Consider the following 23,765-nt stretch of genomic DNA (forward strand, 5'->3'; position numbering starts at 1 on the left):
CTGTTCAGTTTAGGATTATACATTTAGGAATAAATAGGCCTGTGTTGGATTAGGCCCAATCCAGGATATATGGTGTGAATGAAGGATTTGGACAACACTTCCACCATGTGGACTCCTGCTCTGAAGGAAGGGTGGAGTGATGTTCCTCTCAGATTTCCATCTGAAATCAGCCACTTGCTTAAATAAAGAATGTAAATGTATCCAGTGTGCTTATTTCATGCCTATGCAAATGTTAATAAATTAATTTAAATAATTTTTACCAACCAATTTTAGGTCTATATTGCCGAACCTCTGCTGGTTGTCCTTCCTGATGAAAATTCAGAAGAAAAACATTGTATCCCCATGTGCCATTCTCACCAGAAATGATTTAACAGCTGCAGAAAATTATAATACTTTATTTTTGGAAAAATATTGCGTTTCATAGTTGTTTCATTGGTACATTGGTAAAACAATTGCTAGAATAAAGGAGAGCTTTCAAAAAACTGTGAGTAAGCTGCTAACTCTCAAATCACTTTAACAAAATGTTCAATAATACCATACATCTGAGATACAGTAGAAAAATGTTTTAAACCCTCATTTAATATCTCCCTCTTCCACATGCACCTCTGAAAATGTACTGTACACCCACACACAGTAATGTTGACATTGCACATTGTGCTAAAAACAAAGCCTACCCTACTGCAATGATTTCACAGGTCCTATGACAGGATGACTCGCGAGACTTGAGGAATAACTGTAAAGGCTTGGGATACATCATCATCAACAATTACAAACCAGCACCCAAGCCAACTCAGGAAATGCCTGTTCTGCCTTTGGTGTACAGTAGATAGCCACTGGGCACAGACATCAGTTCAACATCTAGTTTTGATTTACATTTGGTTGAGTTGTCAACTAATGTGAATTTAACGTGAAATCAACATTGTCATTGGATTTATGTTAAAAGTTAATTCACCGTCATCACAGATTTTTTGGGGTTGAAATTATGTGCAAATAGTGGGTTAATGCATAACTGCAATGCCAGCCACATAGGCTACTGATACTGAATGCAGTGTGAAAGCAAAGAGGAGTGCTCTTGTCCTACGTAAAGGGTCTTTCGCATGAGACAATTGTTGCATGGTTCCACATCGATCATTTTTCTGAAAGGCCCTGAGGAGTGTGTATCTGCTGGTGGCGGTTAGGTCTGAGCCATGGGAGGATGATGGTTCAGTGCTGCTGGCATGTCTGTCTCCTCCTTGCTGTTGTCTGAGCAGTCAGAAGGCATGTAGCAGCCAGAGTCTCTGGGGCAGTTCAGGTCAGCTTTAATAATCTCAGTTGGGGACTTGGCTTCCTTGTTTAACTCTCCCTCCTTCTGACCATCACCTGGAATGGAACAGACATGGGGGCTTAGAGAGCTTATAGTGGTCTATTTAAATGTTATGTCCACAAATCTGACATGTTCCCACAATATCAGAGTTGCAGAAATAACTTTTTTCATAGTTTCCTTTTTCTCTCAAGCACTGAAATATTATGCCTATTGCAGCTGGCATGTTTCAATTTTAATGTAGGCTGTTGAATTTCTGAGTCTGAGACCTTGTTACTTTTGGTTACTGCAGCTAAAAGTTATTAAGTTCAAAAGATCCAAAGTTTTTGCATAAGATTGAAAAACAAGATATATGGGCTGGTGCAACACCCAAACCACAGTTGCTTCTGAAAATGACATTTCCTGTTAGTAGCTTGTCTTGTCTTGCATCACTCAATGTTATGTTTCTTGACTACCACTCAGCCTTTCCTTTCATGTCCTTCTAGCAACTGACTCTTAAGGTATTAGCAGTGTAAGACATCTTCTTTATCTAGCTATGGCCAGGACAAGATGGCTGATATCCTGTTATTTACACACACTGTGTGTAAGTTCACACTTCTTGCAAGTTCACTTCTTGCGGTGATATTACTTTGTTATAATAGACAGTTTGTCAATTTAGCAGTATTGTTATAATGGTTTTAAACTGTGATTGGTAACTTTTGTGAGCTGTTTGCTGTAACTGTCCTGAATTGTTTATTGTAACTCTTTTGAACCGTGTTTGTTAACTGTCCTGAATGATTGGTTGTGACTGTATTGAACTATGTGTGGTAACTGTCCTGTTGTGTTCTCTGTGCTGTAAATGCTGGCTATCCAGTTATCATTAGCCTCTTTATCTGTGTCCCTGATACCACGGCCCTGATACAGCACTTCCTCCGCTGACGGTATACCCTTCCTTATCTGCTTGATATCTAAAACCAGACCTTTGGCAATCTAAATATAGTACATATGCTTAGAGGGAATTATGATCTCCTCCACACCTACAGTTTTTGTCAGAACTAGCAGCTCTGGAGCGCCTCACCTAAGAATATGGATTGTTATCTGTTTAAATTGGCAATGTTGATGCCAGAAGGCCCAGGTGTTGTCTTGAGTGCCTTTGCATCCCACCTGGAAATCAAAGTAGGGAAAAGACTGCCCTGACTCACTTTGGGGTTCTTGGAGGCACTCGACGGCAGCCATCAGACGATGTCTGTGTTCAGAATCAGTCACATTGAGTTCCACCAGATGCTGCTCCTTCAGCTCTCTCAGGTCATCTACTGTCTGGTACCCATTAAGGAGCAGGGAGGAGGCATACTCCTACAACACAGAGAAACAATACCAATCGGTAAGCAAGCCATCATGTTACAATAAAAACATCTCAATCCTGTCTGTCATCACTGTGTTGACATCAGAAATGTATGGTTCTCTAAAGATGCAATTTATAGTTTTTTTAAGCATGCAGGAAACAAGTTTTTTGAGAGCGATTGTTTGTGACAGCAGGTTTGAGGAAAGAGACAGAGAAGAGCGTGAGAGAGACAAGGAGAGAGCGAGAGAGACAGTTTACCTCCAAATTGAGGCGCTCTAGGAGTTCCTGTAGCGTTTTGGGCCGGGGTCTCCTGCTCCTCCTGTGTGTCATCTTCTGAGGCGGTTCAGGAACCTTCTCTACTATGAGGTCTACGTAGATGAACTTAAAGTTTCCCACCTTGTTGTTCAGCATGCCTGTCCATATCCCCATAGGAGGCTTGCTGATGATCTCAATCACATCCCCTACCTGAAAGAAGAAATTGGCATTTTACTTGAGCAATGCATGTATTAGGTCTACACAAGCTACTTTGCAAGACATTGGCTCTATCTCAACTGCTTAAAAATCCACGAGGATGTGCTGAAGGACATGTTTGATAATTCAGTCAGGTGGTTCAGTCAGGTAGGTTACCTTAAGTTTGAGTGATTCAGTATCGTAGGGACTGGGGACAAAGTCAGTGTGGACCCGGGCTCTGCCACAGAACTGGCCTGTGTAGGGAAGGGGCAGCTCCTCATCCAGTCTCAGACTGTCTCTGTTACTGGAGCCGTCTGATCCACTGGTAACCCCACCTAGGGCGCAGCACAGTTGGATTGGTAGGAGACAGACATCATGTTAGCTTCACAACAACCTTTACAAACACAGGGCCGAATGTGTTACGGTGAACATGGTAGGTGTTGTCATACATCATGCTACAGAGTGAGCTAGTTTTTTTACTCCTTGCGATGTCTATTCATGAGTGTTGATGCCACAGGAGGTTGGTGGCACCTTAATTGTGGAGGACAGGCCTGTGGTAATAGCTGGAGCGGAATTAGGGGAATGGTATCAAATCCATTAAACACATGGTTGTCAGTTGTTTGATGCCATTCCATTCGCACCGTTCCGGCCATTATTATGAGCAGTCCTCCCCTCAGCAGCCTCCTATGATTGATGCTGGTCTAACAGTAGTCTACTTAACAATTATAATATTAAGTTACAGTACGATGGTTATGGCGGTGAATTAAATATTGACAGTTTAGACTTTTGACTGTGATTATGTTTGTCAGGCATCCTTTGTTGGGTAAATCAAGGTCCAACAACATGCCTTAGCAGATGAGACTACACACTTGATTTTAATCAACTGCAGATTAAACTAAAATTGCATTAGTAAAGAGAGAACTTGTTTAATCCAGTAAGGTGTTGGCTGTGTGCTTACTGGAGGAGCTTTGTCCACTATTGAGACTGTAGAGGCTTTCCAGAGAGTGACTGGACTTTCTGTGTCCTTTTGGAAATGAATGGACGCCGTAAACAACATCCCCTTCTCCTTCTTCATCTCTCTCCGTCTCGTCGCACTACCAGTAAAAAAGCAACAGAACAGGTCACGTTTTTTTTATTTTCTTTGCCCTCCTTTTCTCCTTATGCCGTCACTCCTCATCTCCTCTCACAGCATGGCGGTTGAGGAGGAAGGAAAGGAGAAAGCTAAACTAATCAGAGGGCTGGGTGGGGGCAGGGTTCTAAGATGTTCCGTGTGCCAAAACGGCTCAGTATCCCAGGCAGTTTGTGCAAGAACACAGAGGAGCTTCTCTCCTCTCTCTCTGAGTCCTTAATCCACACAGAGCTGCCTTGCCATTTATAACTGAGACTTGACATAGGCAGGAGCTGTGTGTAATCCCCCTATACCTACTCCGACTGTACCTCCCTCGTTCTCTTTGTGAGAGAAGGGTTGTGTCTTTTTAGCTTCACAAATTACTTGGTTACCAGGTGACGTGTTAATGAGTCTTTCTCCTGTACTGACCAGTGTTTGGACATGGACTAAAAGCCTAACTTGTTCGTCATAATTTATAGTCCTCCTTTCTTTACTTCCTGAGGAGCCATGCACTGTATTCTATTACCACTCTATGATCACTGTATTATCATTCTATACTATTCACTTCCAAGGTTCCTGTTCTGTTGGTTTTATATTGTTAATTTATGTGGACTTGGTCTTACTGTACATTTCCTACATACCAGCCTATACCTCTGCATTAATTGGAACTACCCATCCCGGATCCGGGAGAATTGTCATCAACTACACTAATTAGCATAGCGCAACGGTCAAAAAATATTACTGGAAAATATTCATATTCATGAAATCACAAGTGAAATATAGTGAAACACATTTTAGCCTTTTGTTAATCACCCTGTCAGCTCAGATTTTGAAATTATGCTTTACAGCCAAAGCAAGACAAGCGTTTGTGTAAGTTTATCGATAGCCTAGCATAGCATTATGTCCAGCTAGCAGCAGGAAGCTTGGTCACGAAAATCAGAAAAGCAATCAAATTAACCGTTTACCTTTGATCTTCGGATGTTTTCACTGACGAGACTCCCAGTTAGACAGCAAATGTTTCTTTTGTTCCATAAAGATTATTTTTATACCCAAAATTACTCCATTTGTTTGTCACGTTATGTTCAGGAATCCACCGGAAATAGCGGTCACGACAATGCCGGGAAAAAAAATCTAATTATGTCCATAATATCGACAGAAACATGGCAAACGTTTTTTATAATCAAACCTCAAGGTGTTTTTCAAATATCAATTCGATAATATATCAACCGGGACAATTGGCTTTTCAGTAGGAGCGAGAGGAAAAATGACTACCTCTGTCTTTTACGCAAGAATCACTCTGAGAGCCCTGCTGGCCACTTACGCAATGTAGTCGTTTAGGAAACATTAGAGTGTTTTCTATCCTAAGCTGTCAATTATATGCATATTCTAGCATCTGGTCCTGAGAAATAGGCGGTTTACTTTGTGAATGTTATTTTTCCAAAAATAAAAAATAGTGCTCCCTAGTTACAAGAGGTTAACCTCTCTGGGATATGTGTGACGGTAGCGTCCCACCTCGCCAACAGCCAGTGAAAGTGCATGGCGCCAAATTCAAAACAACAACAATCTCAGAATTAAAATTCCTCAAGCATACAAGTATTTTCCACCATTTTAAAGATACAATTCTCGTTAATCCAGCCACAGTGTCTGATTTCAAAAAGGCTTTACAGCGAAAGCACCACAAACGATTATGTTAGGTCACCACCAAGTCACAGAAAAACATACAGCCATTTTTACAGAACCTATACTTCCTGGTTGGATTTTTCTCAGGTTTCCGCCTGCCATATGAGTTCTGTTATATTCACAGACATCATTCAAACAGTTTTAGAATCTTCAGAGTGTTTTCTATCCAATACTACTAATAATATGCATATATTAGCATCTGGGACAGAGTAGCAGGCAGTTTACTCTGGGCACATCCAAGCTATTCAATACTGCCTCCCGTCACCAAGAAGCAACAGGTCCAAATCACAAAATAACAAGACGGGCTCTGGGGTTGTTTTCTTCAGAAGGTGCCTATTCGCCTTAAAATTATTCAAATTAAAACATTTAGAAAAAGAAAACACAGTTGATCTGTTTGCCACAACGTGCTTCATCTCACTCACCATTTCCTCTGACAGGGCTTTAGCGTACTGCCTTCCCATCCTCTTCCTCATCGTCAGTGAGATGGCCTTCATCTTCTTGCCTATACCTCCTGATCTGGTCTGGTCACTATTAACCTGCTCTCCCTCTGCAGACTGCACACATATCAACATACACTTGCTGTTACATAGTTGAAATGCTTAAACTACGATACAGCAACATAATTAAAAAAGATGAAATAAAGGAAAAATAGATACAAATCTACTAATGTTGAAACAATTAGGGCTGGGACAATAACCGTACTGTGTAACCACCGATTATGGATGAAGACCAATCAACCCCCCCCCCCCCCCCCCCCTCCAAAAAAAGACGTCATAACCATTTGAAACCATTGTTTTTTTTTGTGGAACAATCTGAAGACAGGACGGCCAGGCATTCATGCGGTTGAATCTGTTTCTGCGGTAACTTGAACTCTTTACAATGTGATGAAACTTTGTTGCTCCTTGCTGACAAAAGCAAGGTGTTGTAGCAAACAAGTCTTTGGTTGCCTAGGCAAAGTCCCCTTCACTTCAGCAGCAGCACCCATGGAAATAGAATGAATAGAACGGGATTGGAATTTGACTGGTAAACTCATGGTTACATTCGCAATGGCTGCCTGGTATTGTGATGCTATAATTTCCATGGTAATGTAAACTCAGCAAAAAAAGAAACGCCCATTTTTCAGGACCCTGTCTCTCAAAGATAATTCGTTAAACTCCAAATAACTTCACAGATCTTCATTGTAAAGGGTTTAAACACTGTTTCCCATTATTGTTAAATGAGCCATAAACAATTAATGAACATGCACCTGTGGAACTGTCGTTAAGACCAATTAAGGTCACAGTTATGAAAACTTAGGACACTAAAGAGGCCTTTCTACTGACTCTGAAAAAGACCAATAGAAAGATGCCCAGGGTCCCTGCTCATTTGCGTGAACGTACCTTAGGCATGCTGCAAGGAGGCATGAAGACTGCCGATGTGGCCAGGGCAATAAATTGCAATGTTTCGTACTGTGAGACGCCTAAAACAGCGCTACAGGGAGACAGGATGAACAGCTGATCGTCCTCGCAGTGGCTGACCACGTGTAACAACAACTGGAATGTTCATTTCATTTATGTGGCTCATGCAATGGAATGTATTTTCATTATACAACGGGTGGATCTAATCCTGGATGATGATTGTTTAAAAAATTGCATTCCAGCCGGTGTTTATTCCACAACTTACCACCCGCTAAAGCTATGACATTAAAATGCCCATTTACTCTGTTCCATCTCACTGCGCAATTCACTGTCTCATCAACCCTGCCAGGCAATTTATAAACTCGATCTCCACTATAAAAAGCATCTAGACATTATCTCCCATTTATTTTAGACTAGCATTTGGTTTTCAACTGCGGAGATTTGTATTAACCTTTGCTGTATGCCTCTCCGACATTTGCAACATTGTTTACATTTTGAAATTCGATCTTCAGCTGTCCCATAGTAATGAAGGTGTAGGGAGTCGGGACGAGACAGACAGTAAGACAGCTTTTCTCAGCTAGTCGAACTCATGAATCAGCTGTCATCATTTTTATGGATATATAAAAACAAATGTCAATAGAAAACAGGTGAAACTAAATGAAATGCAGCTGGTTTGCAGTCTTTCCAGCTTCAGTTTGAAGTGATTGTGTTAGCTGTGTTTGTTGGCTAGCTCTTCTGAACAACAGTGTCTTGATCAGAGAGCACATTTTCTATGCAGGCGAAATCGCACATTATTAGCTCCTTTTTGTGGCTGTATACAAATAAATGTCACTAGAAAACAGTTTAAACAAACACAAATACAGCTACTCTGCTGTAATTCTGTATCCACTTTTTGACATGACTGTAAGTTAGCCGTAGTTGGCTACCTAGCAAGCAAGGAATAAGAACGTTACCAGCCAGTGTGGCAATGGAACATTCAGAACGAACGACTGGGTCACGTCTATATATACAGAACAAAAAGACTGAACGACTGGGTCACGTCTATATATACAGAACAAAAAGACTGAACGACTGGGTCACGTCTATATATACAAAACAAAAAGACTGAACGACTGGGTCACGTCTATATATACAAAACAAAAAGACTGAACGACTGGGTCACGTCTATATATACAAAACAAAAAGACTGAACGACTGGGTCACGTCTATATATACAAAACAAAAAGACTGAACGACTGGGTCACGTCTATATAAACAGAACAAAAAGACTGAACGACTGGGTCACGTCTATAGATACAGAACAAAAAGACTGAACGACTGGGTCACGTCCATAGATACAGAACAAAAAGACTGAACGACTGGGTCACGTCCATAGATACAGAACAAAAAGACTTATCTACTCTGTCAACCGAACCAATAGAACGAACGACCAGTCGGCTTGGGTAGCAACCTTAGATTTATGTCGGGACTATGTCTTGTGGGAGGATGAAATAGTATGAATAAATTCATCAAAATAATGTTTTTATGAAAATATGTGAATCATTATTTGGATATGTAGATATAACTCATTGTATAAAAGTGATAATGCCCTCGAAGCCGGTGTTTGATGGATATATTGGCACGGTTTGCCAACACCCGTGCCAATATATCCACCAAACACCGGCTTTTCGGGCATTATCACCTAAGTCATGTCAGTTGAGTTTAATAAAAAAAATCACTGCACATATTGATGGGTACACTTCCTGCTATGACTTACTGCTTTGTTCCTATGGGCAGAGATACTTAGAAAGGAGAAGATATGAATCCCAGTGGCCAATGAATGGAGACACGTATAAACGCCCCACCCAACAGACTGTCGACCAATCGCGTTCATGTTGTGGATATGAGTCGAGAAACCTGCCTATTTTCCTCGAAAGTATGCAATGTCACGATTTCAAAGCTGTACAATATTACAGAGAATAAGTTAATTATCTCACATCTTGGAAAAGATTTGTAATGTTGTACTTCTTGTTCAAGTAATTCATGCTAATGCTGTTTTTTTTTGTTTAGCGTCCAATTGACTCCCATTCTTGAAGGAGAGATCTCCCTGTCCCAGAATCACCCATAATGCACCGTGGCCCATTGACGACACATGGGAAACGTACACAATGGGTGTTAATACGATTCGAGTGAGATTCTCCTCTTCTCAAAATTATCTCTGTTATGAGTACGCTTGCAATGGCCCCCAGTCCACCCATTATGCCATCATTGACTTGAATGGGGATGACCGTTCTAGTCATTCTATTTCTATGGCAGCACATGCGGTCATGAGCGGAGGAGAGGAGAAAATGTATTTGTCCATTTTTTTTTGCTATTCAAATGGCGACCACGGTCATTTGGCTGACAAATAACCGGCATCCAAAATTCCATGACCGTCACATCCCTAGAAACAATGAAGAAAGTTTACAGTATCACTTATAAGGAATTACTTGTTGAAGTAGCCGACAAAATCAGACAGATGCTTCACATACCAAAGCACCTCCATTTTCCTCTGGCTTCACTGGGGCTGGTTGATGTCTGAGTGAGTCAAATCGGCCAAAGCTGGTGGAGCGCTGGGTGAGATGAGAGATTAACTTTACAGATTAAAACGTGTTTGAGATGGTAACAGCAGGACACATGTTGTCTGGCTGTTGTGTTTATGTTGAACTCAAAGCAGCACAATACAAACAAGTAATGTCTGTAGTAGGCCTATACCTTGTAAACCATACATCTAACCTGGCTGTTCCTCTGATCATGTATTTACATAGTACTGTCTGTATTACCACCAGGCTCCATTATAGCATTTCATGAGATTTCTCTTAATCTTTTTTGTACTTATTGTGTCTTATGTTGCATTTGACTAAGATTGGATTTGATGATATAACTGCAGGTTCAGTTTGAACTCTACAGATGCATTTTCTAAAGCTACCAAACCAAACCAAACCTTGTCTTTGTAGTATTGTTGTTTTGTACTACTACTACTATTGATATCATGAGTATTATGAGTACTTCTGTATGGTAATGGATGAGTACTGAGTGGTGTTCAGCTGCACTACAGCTAATGGAGTTTGTATCAGTTATGGTCGGCTGTTTGCCATAAAGTGATGTAATGTAAATCTCTTATACTAAATCCAATGTAATACATTGAATATTATAATATTTCATGTCATTTTTGTGCTACCATTTTTTGTGTGTGTTGTATTCCTGTTATATAATAGTGTTATTGTTATGGATTTTATTATTCTAGTACATCCTGCTGTTCGCCTTTAAACCTGTCATCTGCTCATCTGCACTATGCTAATTGAAAGATAATAATCTGCATAAACGTCATAAAAAATGTGACTGTGTGAAAAGCAATGGTCCGTTGTTCACTGGCGACCCATTAGATTAGTTTTTGTGGTCATTCTGAGGCTCTCATCCAACATCTGTTACATTAAACCCTGGCTCGTGGCCCCGCAATGATCATCTGACCGTTAGTGAACCGTGAACCTTGGCCGGCTGCAGTCACTGTCACCTACTGGGGAAAGCTAATGATTTCTAACAGATATAATGGTCAAATAGCAAGAGCAACAAATGCTAGTATTGCTTTTATAATGAGCTCAAACTTTTGAGTGATTCTTAATTTTCAATATCCTGAGTTACCGCTGTAATACAGCCTAATGTTTGGCAAATATGCTTTACAACTTTTCCTTTTAAATTACAACAAGTACTTTAAGTTAAAAAATGTTTAAACAAAATGCTCAGCCATATAAAATGTAGTTTTTTGTTATTACAACAACAAATCGAAAAAGCACATTTTATACAAAAAAAAACCGTACTTTTAAATCATCTCACCTTTGGTTTTGTCTTGCTCTTCGTGTCGTTGTTTAAGACTTTTGACGGTTTCCTCTGAAGCATAGTGCTGAATCTGAATAACTGCTGGTCAGTTTTTTTTGTTGTTGATAAAAAACAACTGTGCTGTTGCTTATTTAACCAATCATCATATCAACAACCTACTGTACTGCAACAGTTGTGCAGAGCAGCTACATTTCCTCTAAGGCAGCCAGGATGTGACTCTCTCTCTACACAGTCTGTTTATCTGTGATGAAAGACATGCATGTGTTGTACTTTTAGGTGGGAGGTGGAAAGTCTGGTCAACAAGCTACAGACACTGAATAATCCTCAGCGCACCCAGAAAGCCTCATTGATGACTGCTTGATTGGGGTTGTAATAATGTGAGTAATTGTTTTTTTTGCCATAATTGCAATTTTTTAAGGTTGAAAGACTTTTCAGACTATGTCACAAACTGTTGTCTTCATAGTTTTTTTGATAGTTCACTGTAACCAGTAAAATAAATTATGAGGAAGTGACCAAGCGACTGGTGAGCACAGGAAGGGGTGAATTACCACAAAGCCTGCATATTGCAGTTTCCGTTTCTATTACCTTAATAAGCTTGTTCATTGTTAAATGAATACCAAATAGAAATTTGCCTGTGTAGGGGGAAGTGTTCCCTACAAAGCAATCATTTGGGAAACACCAGTCCCACAGCTTCCCACAATACCTCTGTCAGACCTGTATGTAAGCTCCTTTTAGTGAACCATATCTTACCGTGGATTCTGAGATGTCCAGATCTGTGATCGAGCGGATGACCCGTTGGTGTGAGAACACTGGCGGCGTCTGTTTGCTGTCCAGTTCCTGGACCAGACTCTCAAAGTGGTCCCAAGCTGTTGCTCGGGGCAGGGTGAAGTCAAAGCCATAGTTCCGGGGCTCGTCTGGGGGCCGGTGACAGGTATGGTAGGGGACATCCCAGGGTGGAGGGAATTCTGTGAGGCCCCAGTGGTGGTCGTGAACCCCAGTTCTCCAAGGTCCTTCCACAGCTTTCCCATTGGTCTCCTTAGTCTGCTGCTTCTGTGGCGATGGTGGGTCAGCCTTCGAGGACTTCTTCTCTGTCTTCTTCCCCAGCCCGATGCAGGTGATGACGGGACTGTCGTTACTGAACACAGAGTCTGCCAAGTGACCTGGACAAGAAGAGAAATAAAGGACTTATTAGTCCTATTCATTCATAGATACGTAATGTATTCTTTAAAGAACAATAAAATCATCAGCTTTCAATTGTTAATGAGAGTTGCCCCTATTATTCTAGGGTTTTGTATTCATAGGGTTTGTTGTGTTTCACGCAGGCAGGCAGCTCTGTCTTTGAATTTGGAGCCAAGGTGCATCCATTAGAACTCACAATTGCTGTCAGTCTTTCCATCATCTAGTCCCATCTGGCTTCCCTTCTTCACTTTCACTAGCCTCTGGAACCTCTTCAGCTTTCCCTTAGATTCAGCCATGTCAGCCTCCGCATCCCCAGTCTGCAGCAGAATAATATGGGTAGAGTAGGCTATCAGTGTCCATAATATCAGTGTGCATTATGTAATGCCTAGTACTCTCAAGTTGTCAAGTGAAAACTTGACATGCCATGTTTTTGTCTTATTTGTATTTGTCTTTAGTTTTGCACTGGTTATAGAGTCAGCATGAAGATTCAAGTGGAGGAGTGTCTGTGATATGGCCGCCGCCACAGACACACACCTAACGTCTCCTACCCTCAGTTCACAGCCTACCTCTTCCTCACCCCAACCACCCTGACAATCCTGGCCAGCAGAGCAGTAGGTCTAACTGTACCACATGGTGCCTTCCCAGTCACCTGAGGATGTTGGTTGATCTATTAGTTGTAATTCAACTGGTGGGATGAAGGATGAGGGAATGGATGGACCGGACATTTTTAAACCTCACCAAAATAAAATGCAAAGGTACATTTCACACAATTATTTTTTTAAATGTAACCTTTATTTAACTAGGCAAGTCCGTTTTAAGAACAAATTCTTATTTACAATGACAGCCTTCACCGACCAAACCCTGACGACACTGGGCCAATTGTGTGCAACCCAATGGGACTCCCAATCACAGCCAGTTGTGATACAGCCTGGATTCGAACCAGGGTGTCTGTAGTGACGCCTCTAGCACTGAGACACCACTTAGACCGCTGCGCCACTCGGGAGCCCAATAAATACACATATGCCAGCTCCAGCAATGTTTTTTGTGCCAAAATCTCAAATAGATAGAACCAAATACAGAAGAACCATATAAACGGACACAACATGTAATAACCCATGTGTGCTCACATTCCCCTTGCCGGTTTGCTGGGTATACTATATGTAGAGAAAGAAGCACAGAGAGGGCTTGCTACATCCTTTCTGGTCTCACAAACAAACATAAAGGCACATGTCCTGACACATACATGGATCCGCGTGCCACATCCAGACAAACACACTAACACACACAGACCGATCCGCGTGCCACATCCAGACAAACACACTAACACAGAGAGACCGAACCGTGTGCAGCTCAGGGGCCATGTGGGTGAGGGATTACCATTTCCATGCTCTGCCATCTGCACTGCATTACTAATAATTATCACTGTGCTGCTAAAGTGATTGCTGCCTGCTTGTCCCATAGGAGATTGTGCTAATGCCATAGTGCATTGTTCTTCTCTCCAATCTACAATTACTGTGTCGTCTATTGTAGCATACGGTCAGTATTTAGAACTGCATGAAACAAGAGAGTATTTCTTGTATTTATTGTGTATATCTTTCAGATAAATACTGAAAATGTATTAAGGTACACCATCAGTACACCACCATACACTGGGCATGAGGTCTCTGGCTGCCCCTGCTGACAATAACACTCACCATGTTCTGCTGATGGCTGTCAGGAGGCTCATAGTTTGGGTTCCAGGCCTCGAAGTTCACCCCCTGCACAAACAAAATAACAATACAAGTTTAATGAGTTACTTATATCCTCAATGCTTTTAGTGAAAACCAGGGTTAGGCCTAATGTTCAACATGGCACTACATAAAAGGCTATTTATATATCATTCATTACGTTGGTAAATTCGTCTAAATCAGACGTAATCATACTATTTGATGACTGTTCACAAATTGATCTCTATTCCCAATGTATCTCAACTCACAATAGACCTACTGACTCCCAAACGTGACATGCGTGTGTATTTCTATGTGTGATCACTGAACATTTTGGCGGGATGGAGGAACCAGACACATGCAAACAAACATGGAGCTCTCCAAATAAAATTGGAAATTGACAGAAAAGTCTTAAATGAAATGAAATATTCCAAAACGTATTTCTCACAAGTGTATCGTGGTTTGTGAGCTCTGGAAACGGGTCCGCTCCAAGAATGAGAATAAATAAATGAATGTGATGGGCCTACTGATAATACATTCTGTGAATAATAATAAGTTATCCAAACACTATCGTTCTAGATTATTGAGAAATGGTGGGGATTAACGGTAAATTTAGCGGCAATCGCAGGAATTGATAAACAGATAATTCACCTTTAATAAAACAATTAATTCACCCGAATTGGCGGGAGACAAAGAACACATTTGTGGTAAGAGGATAGGAGCCTAGGGTGGACTTCACCACAACCATCACCAGGTCCTTAAATATTTGCGGCTGTAGTAGGCCTAATGTAGGCTACGGTGCTAATTATCGAGGGACTGTAGGTTGCTTTCTCTGTATTTCAAGATGACCCAAAATGTTTACACAACCAAAAAGCTCTGTGTCTGGGGAATTCATTAGTAAAGCATTTCAATCAGGAAGTGATTATATCTCAAACAGAAAGTGAAAAACAAGGGCCATACGTTTTAGAGATTTATGTCTGACTGGGAGGGCATTAGAGGGAAGAATTTAGAAAAAGCCTGTCGGAAATTCAAAATGTGACTTTTACCTAGAGAATATTGCATGTGTACCATATATCCCTCACTGATGAAATTAGCAAGGCCAGGTGATTTGAGCTCACCTGTTTGGGTAAATTAAGCCAATGCTGCTCATTTCAGGGGAAAAGTGTTTATCCAGTTACCTTTGTCATTTGAAAAGTGAAGTCCAATATCTCTAATCGAATTTGTGGTATCGTGCTAGCCTACAATTGATATTTTGTCAAACAGTTGATGAGGTTGATGATGATGATGATGATGATATGTATAGTATTACCTGAGTTGTGGGCTCTTTTTCTCTTCTTTCAGAGTTCAGCTGCTCCACTCTGTCCTCTACCGCCAGCACGCTTCTCTGACAAGGACCTTGACCCATCTCTGAGGAACCACAGGCAAGAATGCAAGGTTAGACTACTTTTCTGGTACTCAGTAGGTTGTTGTCAGTACCACACACACACACACGCACGCACGCACGCACGCACGCACGCACGCACGCACGCACGCACGCACGCACGCACGCACGCACGCACACACACACACACACACACACACACACACACACACACACACACACACACACACACACACACACACACACACACACACACACACACACACACACACCACAATCTTGACTTGTTTGGTTGTAGATGTGCAGGTGTAGGGTTACCTACTGTAACTATGCCTCATGAACCAGAATCCAAAGGAAACTGTCTGGGCCATTTGTCTCAGCCTCAGTTAGTTTTTTACAGCCAACAGACACCCTGTTTGCTCTCATTAAGCTGTCCCATTCAACATAATCCCTCATCATAAAACACTAGGTAGGTTTTTTCCTTCCTCACTGACTTTGGAAAAGCATGGGGAGCATCAGTAGGTCTGTCTGTATCTGTAATCATTAACTAAATCCTACAAGTCTGTCTCACACACATAGTGTCTCTCTCGGGCCTTAGCAAGCATACCCTAAATGAAACATGGGGTTTATGTTCTTTGGCTGACATATGTTTCTGGCCGTTTACCTTCTTTGTGATTATTCTTGATGTGAACAAAATCTTGCTTCTCTCTGAGTGACTGCCAGTAGACATTAGTGTCTGTGTTATCTGCAATAGAGGGTTCAGGGGAAGAAAACAGAGGCCATTAAGGTCTCTATATTAGTGGCAGCAAGGCTAAGAGGGAGCCAAGTACAGAAGCCAGTAGGTCTAGCACAGCCAAGTAGGTTACTAATACTGGGTGCAGCATTGGGTGCACACTATGCAGCTCCAAGTAAATTGGAGAGCAGGATCAAAGCCAAGTTAGTAAGAAGCCTGTGATTTTACGCTCACTCAAACACGTCTGAGTACGTCAGTGTATTGCAATCATTTTTGTTGTACTAACCTATGGTTTCATTGTCCGATGTTGACGTTGTTGGTACATGTGATCTGAAATGACAAATGAAAATAGATTCCGGTCAATGTTGAGGTTGTCTCTACAAGTTGTCTCCAGCAAAGCATTCACTCAATACGCAGACATTTTGTCAGAATGTTGTTGTTTAACCATATTAGTTAAATGTCACTAATGGTCTATGATGATGACATATTATGGCTCTAACAACACCTCAGGAGAAGTCTGGTGCTGTGGTTGCAATATGAACACATGAAACACACAATACTAACTGGATTTTATCTTTCAACAACAATGAAGTGCTTGATAAGATTTGTCATAACGCAACTGTTTGATTCACTCGCAATCAAAAATTACACAAGTCATTTCCACAGTACAATTCTACATTTTGACCCATCTCCTTGCATGCAATAGCAATTTTTTTAACAGTTTGGGTCTGTGTCATTCTGTAAACCACTAGCCTAAATAAAAATTCTGGGAAATCCAAATCCAAGGTACTGTATTTCCAACAACATTCTGTGAAATATTTTATCTTACATTTTAGACTTACAATAGGTGAATACATGCAATAAATGTAAACGAGAAAGAATATTATATATCCCAACTCTTATCCCAATGAATCTAATCCTAATCCCACCCAACTCTCGTGAAATTGCACCATAACACCCAATACACACCATTGATCTAATATCATAGTTAAACACAACCACAGGCTAGCTATAGGCTCCATGTTTACAACTGTAAACATGTTTTATGTTCCACCTACGTCAGTAAATGGACTGGGCTTGCCAATTTGTTTGTGGATCTTTGGAGAGAAGTACATCTTTAAGAAAAGAGTTCCATCTTTAATTGTTTACTACAGTAGAATTAAGTGAAGGAGATCAGGTACAAAAATCTCTGAAACTGGAAACACTTATCTCCCTCACTAGCTTTAAGCACCAACTGTCAGAGCAGCTCACAGATTACTGCACCTGTACATAGCCCACCTATAATTTAGCCCAAACAACTACCTCTTTCCCTACTGTATTTAATTTATTTATTTATTTTGCTCCTTTGCACCCCATTATTTTTATTTCTACTTTGCACATTCTTCCATTGCAAATCTACCATTCCAGTGTTTTACTTGCTATATTGTATTTACTTTGCCACCATGGCCCTTTTTTGCCTTTACCTCCCTTATCTCACCTCATTTGCTCACATCGTATATATACTTGTTTCTACTGTATTATTGACTGTATGCTTGTTTTACTCCATGTGTAACTCTGTGTCGTTGTATGTGTCGAACTGCTTTGCTTTATCTTGGCCAGGTCGCAATTGTAAATGAGAACTTGTTCTCAACTTGCCTACCTGGTAAATACCTGGTGAAATAAAAATGAAGGTAGACTGCTTGTAATTTGTCAAATATGGAGAAAAAGTCTTCAGCTTTCAGTGTGTTTCTGCTTGAATTAACATTACAAAGAAACATCCCTAGGAACACCCTTGAACTTAAACCTCTATTGGGTCATTTAAAAAAAATTGAATCCTCGGTCAAACCAGACTATGAACTATGGCCTTGTTCCAATGTGAAAATTATGGAATAGGTGCCCTCTAATGGACTTGAGCAATGGACCAAGGTCCAAACAGACAGCTCCCTGGAGGCTTAGAGAGTGAAGGCCAGCATGAAAGGACAGGAACATTAACGGTGGACCTGCTGAGAACTCCTGATTAACTCATCATCTCCTGGAGGTATACAGTAAGCAGCACGCCTTAGTATCCATTTCAGGGGTTAACTAAACCCCTCACTCTTTCTTTAACCAAAGCATTTATTGACTGAAAGCCTTAAACAATACAAACTTCCATACCTTCTCTTCTTCTTTTTCAAATGGGATTTGTGAGCCTCGGACAGCTCCTGGGAAGAAAATAAATGTAATGTAAAACTGCATTGAACTGGCACACATAATGTATTGCACAAGTAGGCCATCTCCAAATACCCTGATTAAACTTAGAGATTGATATAGGCTTACACAGAAAAGTTGGTCTTCAGGCCAATCCATCCAATGACCTGAAGTTTCAGCAGCAGATTGCAGTCACAGGTCACCAGCAATGTCTGACTGGTTTGTTATTGTTGGAGACTAACGTCAGTGTGTTGGAAGCTGTTGGCCTGATATGAGGTCTACTTTAGGTCCTGCTTTATCTGGATAGTCACCTATAGATGATCTATATATGCTCAATCTAGAAACTGCAACAGTGTTGATGTGCAATAATTTTCTAGGGTTAGGGAGTACATTAGTTTGTGTATTGATATCTTGTTAAATATTTGGTAGAACTCACTGTGGGTATACATGGATCTGAGCCTCTCCACTTAGCCCTGTCCCTCAGAGCAGGGCTGCTGTGTCGGCTGTTGTGTCGACTGGGAACTCTACAACTGTGTTCTTGGATGATTGGGTGTTTGTTGAGAGCAGGCTCATACAGGCTGTCCGTCGAGCCCTCCTAGACCAGAGGAAAGAGAGCAACATGATCAGGGACAGGAAAGACATAAAACAGTATAAACACACTGATTGCTGTGGTTTACAGCAAGGATTCTTCAACTTTTGGGAGTCGAGGACGTCTTTTGTGATAGCAAATTCATCAGGGACCCCCTCATAGGTTTACTATGACTTCGGCAGTGCATGGCCAAACAAACCAAGTTTCGGGCCTTGGGAAGTAACATTTTAAAGGCCCACCTCTTTGCATCAGAGAGAGATTTTGCAGAGAGACTTTTTGTTGTTTCAGATTTAAAGATTATATCCTGCGATTCTACACATTTTGCCATGAGACAGGGAGATAATTTTGCCATTTTAAAGCTTAAATTACAGTGTATTTATGTAAAACAGAAAGTAAATTAAACTTTTTGGGGGAACACAAGAAGTATTAAGTTGAAAAATGTATAATTTATTTATTTATTTTTTATTTTACCTTTATTTAACCAGGTAGGCAAGTTGAGAACAAGTTCTCATTTACAATTGCGACCTGGCCAAGATAAAGCAAAGCAGTTCGACAGATAAAACGACACAGAGTTACACATGGAGTAAAAACAAACATACAGTCAATAATGCAGTATAAACAAGTCTATATACAATGTGAGCAAATGAGGTGAGAAGGGAGGTAAAGGCAAAAAAAGGCCATGATGGCAAAGTAAATACAATATAGCAAGTAAAATACTGGAATGGTAGTTTTGCAATGGAAGAATGTGCAAAGTAGAAATAAAAAAATAATGGGGTGCAAAGGAGCAAAATAAATAAATAAATAAAAATTAAATACAGTTGGGAAAGAGGTAGTTGTTTGGGCTAAATTTTAGGTGGGCTATGTACAGGTGCAGTAATCTGTGAGCTGCTCTGACAGTTGGTGCTTAAAGCTAGTGAGGGAGATAAGTGTTTCCAGTTTCAGAGATTTTTGTAGTTCGTTCCAGTCATTGGCAGCAGAGAACTGGAAGGAGAGGCGGCCAAAGAAAGAATTGGTCTTGGGGGTGACTAGAGAGATATACCTGCTGGAGCGTGTGCTACAGGTGGGAGATGCTATGGTGACCAGCGAGCTGAGATAAGGGGGGACTTTACCTAGCAGGGTCTTGTAGATGACATGGAGCCAGTGGGTTTGGCGACGAGTATGAAGCGAGGGCCAGCCAACGAGAGCGTACAGGTCGCAATGGTGGGTAGTATATGGGGCTTTGGTGATAAAACGGATTGCACTGTGATAGACTGCATCCAATTTGTTGAGTAGGGTATTGGAGGCTATTTTGTAAATGACATCGCCAAAGTCGAGGATTGGTAGGATGGTCAGTTTTACAAGGGTATGTTTGGCAGCATGAGTGAAGGATGCTTTGTTGCGAAATAGGAAGCCAATTCTAGATTTAACTTTGGATTGGAGATGTTTGATATGGGTCTGGAAGGAGAGTTTACAGTCTAACCAGACACCTAAGTATTTGTAGTTGTCCACGTATTCTAAGTCAGAGCCGTCCAGAGTAGTGATGTTGGACAGGCGGGTAGGTGCAGGTAGCGATCGGTTGAAGAGCATGCATTTAGTTTTACTTGTATTTAAGAGCAATTGGAGGCCACGGAAGGAGAGTTGTATGGCATTGAAGCTTGCCTGGAGGGTTGTTAACACAGTGTCCAAAGAAGGGCCGGAAGTATACAGAATGGTGTCGTCTGCGTAGAGGTGGATCAGGGACTCACCAGCAGCAAGAGCGACCTCATTGATGTATACAGAGAAGAGAGTCGGTCCAAGAATTGAACCCTGTGGCACCCCCATAGAGACTGCCAGAGGTCCGGACAGCAGACCCTCCGACTTGACACACTGAACTCTATCAGAGAAGTAGTTGGTGAACCAGGCGAGGCAATCATTTGAGAAACCAAGGCTGTCGAGTCTGCCGATGAGGATATGGTGATTGACAGAGTCGAAAGCCTTGGCCAGATCAATGAATACGGCTGCACAGTAATGTTTCTTATCGATGGCGGTTAAGATATCGTTTAGGACCTTGAGCGTGGCTGAGGTGCACCCATGACCAGCTCTGAAACCAGATTGCATAGCAGAGAAGGTATGGTGAGATTCGAAATGGTCGGTAATCTGTTTGTTGACTTGGCTTTCGAAGACCTTAGAAAGGCACGGTAGGATAGATATAGGTCTGTAGCAGTTTGGGTCAAGAGTGTCCCCCCCTTTGAAGAGGGGGATGACCGCAGCTGCTTTCCAATCTTTGGGAATCTCAGACGACACGAAAGAGAGGTTGAACAGGCTAGTAATAGGGGTGGCAACAATTTCAGCAGATAATTTTAGAAAGAAAGGGTCCAGATTGTCTAGCCCGGGTGATTTGTAGGGGTCCAGATTTTGCAGCTCTTTCAGAACATCAGCTGAATGGATTTGGGAGAAGGAGAAATGGGGAAGGCTTGGGCGAGTTGCTGTTGGGGGTGCAGTGCTGTTGTCCGGGGTAGGAGTAGCCAGGTGGAAAGCATGGCCAGCCGTAGAAAAATGCTTATTGAAATTCTCAATTATGGTGGATTTATCAGTGGTGACAGTGTTTCCTATCTTCAGTGCAGTGGGCAGCTGGGAGGAGGTGTTCTTATTCTCCATGGACTTTACAGTGTCCCAGAACTTTTAATAATAATGGAGTACTATGGATACCAATATCCCTGTGAGCCTCCCAGGCCCATGTTGCACTGGGTTACGAAGATACATTATAGATGAATTATATTTCATTATATTGTATTGTATTGTATTACAACCTCTAAATGTTTTCCAAAGATCCCTTGCCCAGAATTCGTTATATCTGTTGTTAGTGATATTAATGTAAAAAAATATATTATGTTCATTATTTTATTTATTTTTATATTTTGTATATTTTGAGATCTGGATCTCCGCAGACCCCCTGCACCCCCTCGGCAGACCCAAGTTTGAGAACCCCTGCTTTATGTTCTCAGTAGACTATTCCATAGGGTATTGTTTATATACTCAATGGTCAAAATTCACGCGTTGCCAAGTTCCGTGACTTGTTACTGTGTTATATTGGTTGTCATAAGCATGAGGTGATGGTAGAAAACAGTCAAATCTTTAAGTTTTCTTTCTGATCTTAACACACCATTTCACCAAGTTCACTGTCTAGTTGCAAGTTCCATACATGCTATTTGGATAGGAATGACATGGTGGATTCTTCCAATCAGGGGGAATGAGGCTAGCCAGGTCAGGTTAGGAGACTTGATAAAATACATCTGATTATAGTATGACACACAGTAAGACACGGTCCTTCTGACCTTTGACCCTTGAGTGTGTTTGAGCACTGCTCTAGTACTATAATTTTTGTATTCATATTCGGGGTTGGTTAGTCTCGGAAACCCCTAAAGTCTGTTATGAATCCCTATGGTGTGCTAAGCCAACCTAGTTACCTGTGTCTTAAATCCTACCTTAGGTTACAGTCAGACCTGCTGTAAAAGTCAAATTCTGAAGTGTACATAACATGCCAACAACAAATGAAGTAGCTGCATTGACACTTTACACAGTGAGCATGGGGGATTAAATGATGACTCTGGGGTGATTACTTTGGCCTAATCCATGAATAGGACATGTTCCTCTCTACATAACCTGGTGAGCCGTGATCTGTTCTATGGAGCTCCATGTCGACCACATTCACCCAGTAATCCCAAACAAGCTAAAAATATTTATGCAAAAAAACATGAAAAAAAAAAACATTTCTTATTTTTAAAGATATTTCAAATTTGACATCTAATGTCCATTCTATAAAAACAAGTCATGTTTTTTTTTTTTTCTTAAATGTGGGCTATTGTCACAGGTTGCTAACCAGTTTTTGGAGACTCATCCAGGATGTGTATAGGGGAAATGGACTCTCTAACTGTGTCCTAACCATTTTCATAACCCCCCTATGTCAACAGTATTCAAAGAATACTATTTTTAACTTTTCTTCAAAGTTCAAGTTACATTACAAAGGAAATGTTAAGTTCAAAAGCATCACACTGTCTTGCTTGATTATTTGTCAACCTCTATAAAAGTATGCCTTTGAAGAGAAACCTACTTTGTCAAAGAAACATTGTATTTTAGGACCAATTAATAAAACATTTGCCGCTTCATCAATTCAGAACATTTAATCCTCCTATTAAAATGATCTGTCAGCTCTAAAACACGACGTGACCAACAACTACAATACACAAATGTATTTTGATAACTTTCTAAAGCATAGTACAACTGAAAGCTCAATCTCCTTTATGTCTCCTTCTGAGAGAGTCCATGTCAGATCCCTGTCAACAGCAATAACATCTCTGTGCTACCTATCCTTTCCCTGACTGAGCAATCTGCCAGATTATGAGAGGGACTGGACAGGGAACGCAGAGACAAGACAGTCTGTCCTGGCGATGTGGTCAATTCCATTTTAATTCATTCATTTCAGGAAGTAAACATCCACAACCCTGTCTGAGATGTAAGAGTTTTTGAGACACCAAAAAAATAATACAAAATACAAGGAAGAGAAGGTTCATTAAAGCAAGCGTGTGTCTTACCAGAGAGAAGCAGAATAGGTTCATATTTCAGATGCTGTGCCTCTCTCCACCTCTGGCCACAGACAATGGAAAACAGTAGAGACAAGCTGACTGCTGGGGACTCCAGGACACACACATGCACACACACATCCACAAACACACACCCCTATATACACATGCCCAAACACACAGCTCCTGCGCTCCGCAGGCTGTCTACAGCCCTGCGGCTTAGTACCAGTTTAAAATCCCTCTCATAATCCAATAGAAGCAGTGAACCATTACTGTCCAAGACAGCCCTCACAAACAGGCAGGCCGGCCTGGACCAGGCAGGCCACCCATAATCACACTCTCAGCAGGCAGGCGCTGGCTCA

At 41.2% G+C, this 23,765-nt stretch overlaps 1 protein-coding gene and 1 long non-coding RNA gene across 2 annotated transcripts; one reads left to right on the plus strand and one right to left on the minus strand.

Moving 5' to 3' along the window:
* Positions 1-379: 379 nt before the first annotated feature.
* Positions 380-23,631, minus strand: LOC109872885 (uncharacterized). Its single transcript, XM_031807837.1, has 16 exons — positions 23,416-23,631; positions 18,713-18,871; positions 18,244-18,290; positions 16,397-16,440; positions 16,042-16,122; positions 15,306-15,403; positions 13,985-14,047; positions 12,487-12,607; positions 11,862-12,271; positions 9,767-9,847; positions 6,282-6,413; positions 4,030-4,165; positions 3,249-3,406; positions 2,880-3,086; positions 2,482-2,632; positions 380-1,359 (listed from the first exon to the last, which is right to left on the minus strand). The coding sequence occupies exons 1-16, from the start codon at positions 23,437-23,439 to the stop codon at positions 1,175-1,177; spliced, it is 2,097 nt and encodes a 698-aa protein (XP_031663697.1). The 5' UTR covers positions 23,440-23,631; the 3' UTR covers positions 380-1,174.
* Positions 11,096-15,463, plus strand: LOC116358115 (uncharacterized). Its single transcript, XR_004205967.1, has 3 exons — positions 11,096-11,488; positions 12,845-13,045; positions 15,338-15,463. It is a non-coding gene; the product is annotated as an uncharacterized LOC116358115 (long non-coding RNA).
* Positions 23,632-23,765: the final 134 nt, after the last annotated feature.

The sequence above is a fragment of the Oncorhynchus kisutch genome, linkage group LG28 (genome assembly GCF_002021735.2).
Source record: "Oncorhynchus kisutch isolate 150728-3 linkage group LG28, Okis_V2, whole genome shotgun sequence".
NCBI lineage: Eukaryota > Metazoa > Chordata > Actinopteri > Salmoniformes > Salmonidae > Oncorhynchus > Oncorhynchus kisutch.

Bases quoted from the DNA above. Each gene is read 5' to 3' on its own strand.
- LOC109872885 (XM_031807837.1), bottom strand. From the start codon at position 23,439: ATGAACCTATTCTGCTTCTCTCTG. The intron at 16,123-16,396 runs GTTAGTACAACA...CCTCTATTGCAG, and splicing joins ATCGGACAATGAAACCATAG to ATAACACAGACACTAATGTC. The intron at 9,848-11,861 runs GTAAGATATGGT...CATCTCACCCAG, and splicing joins TGGACATCTCAGAATCCACG to CGCTCCACCAGCTTTGGCCG.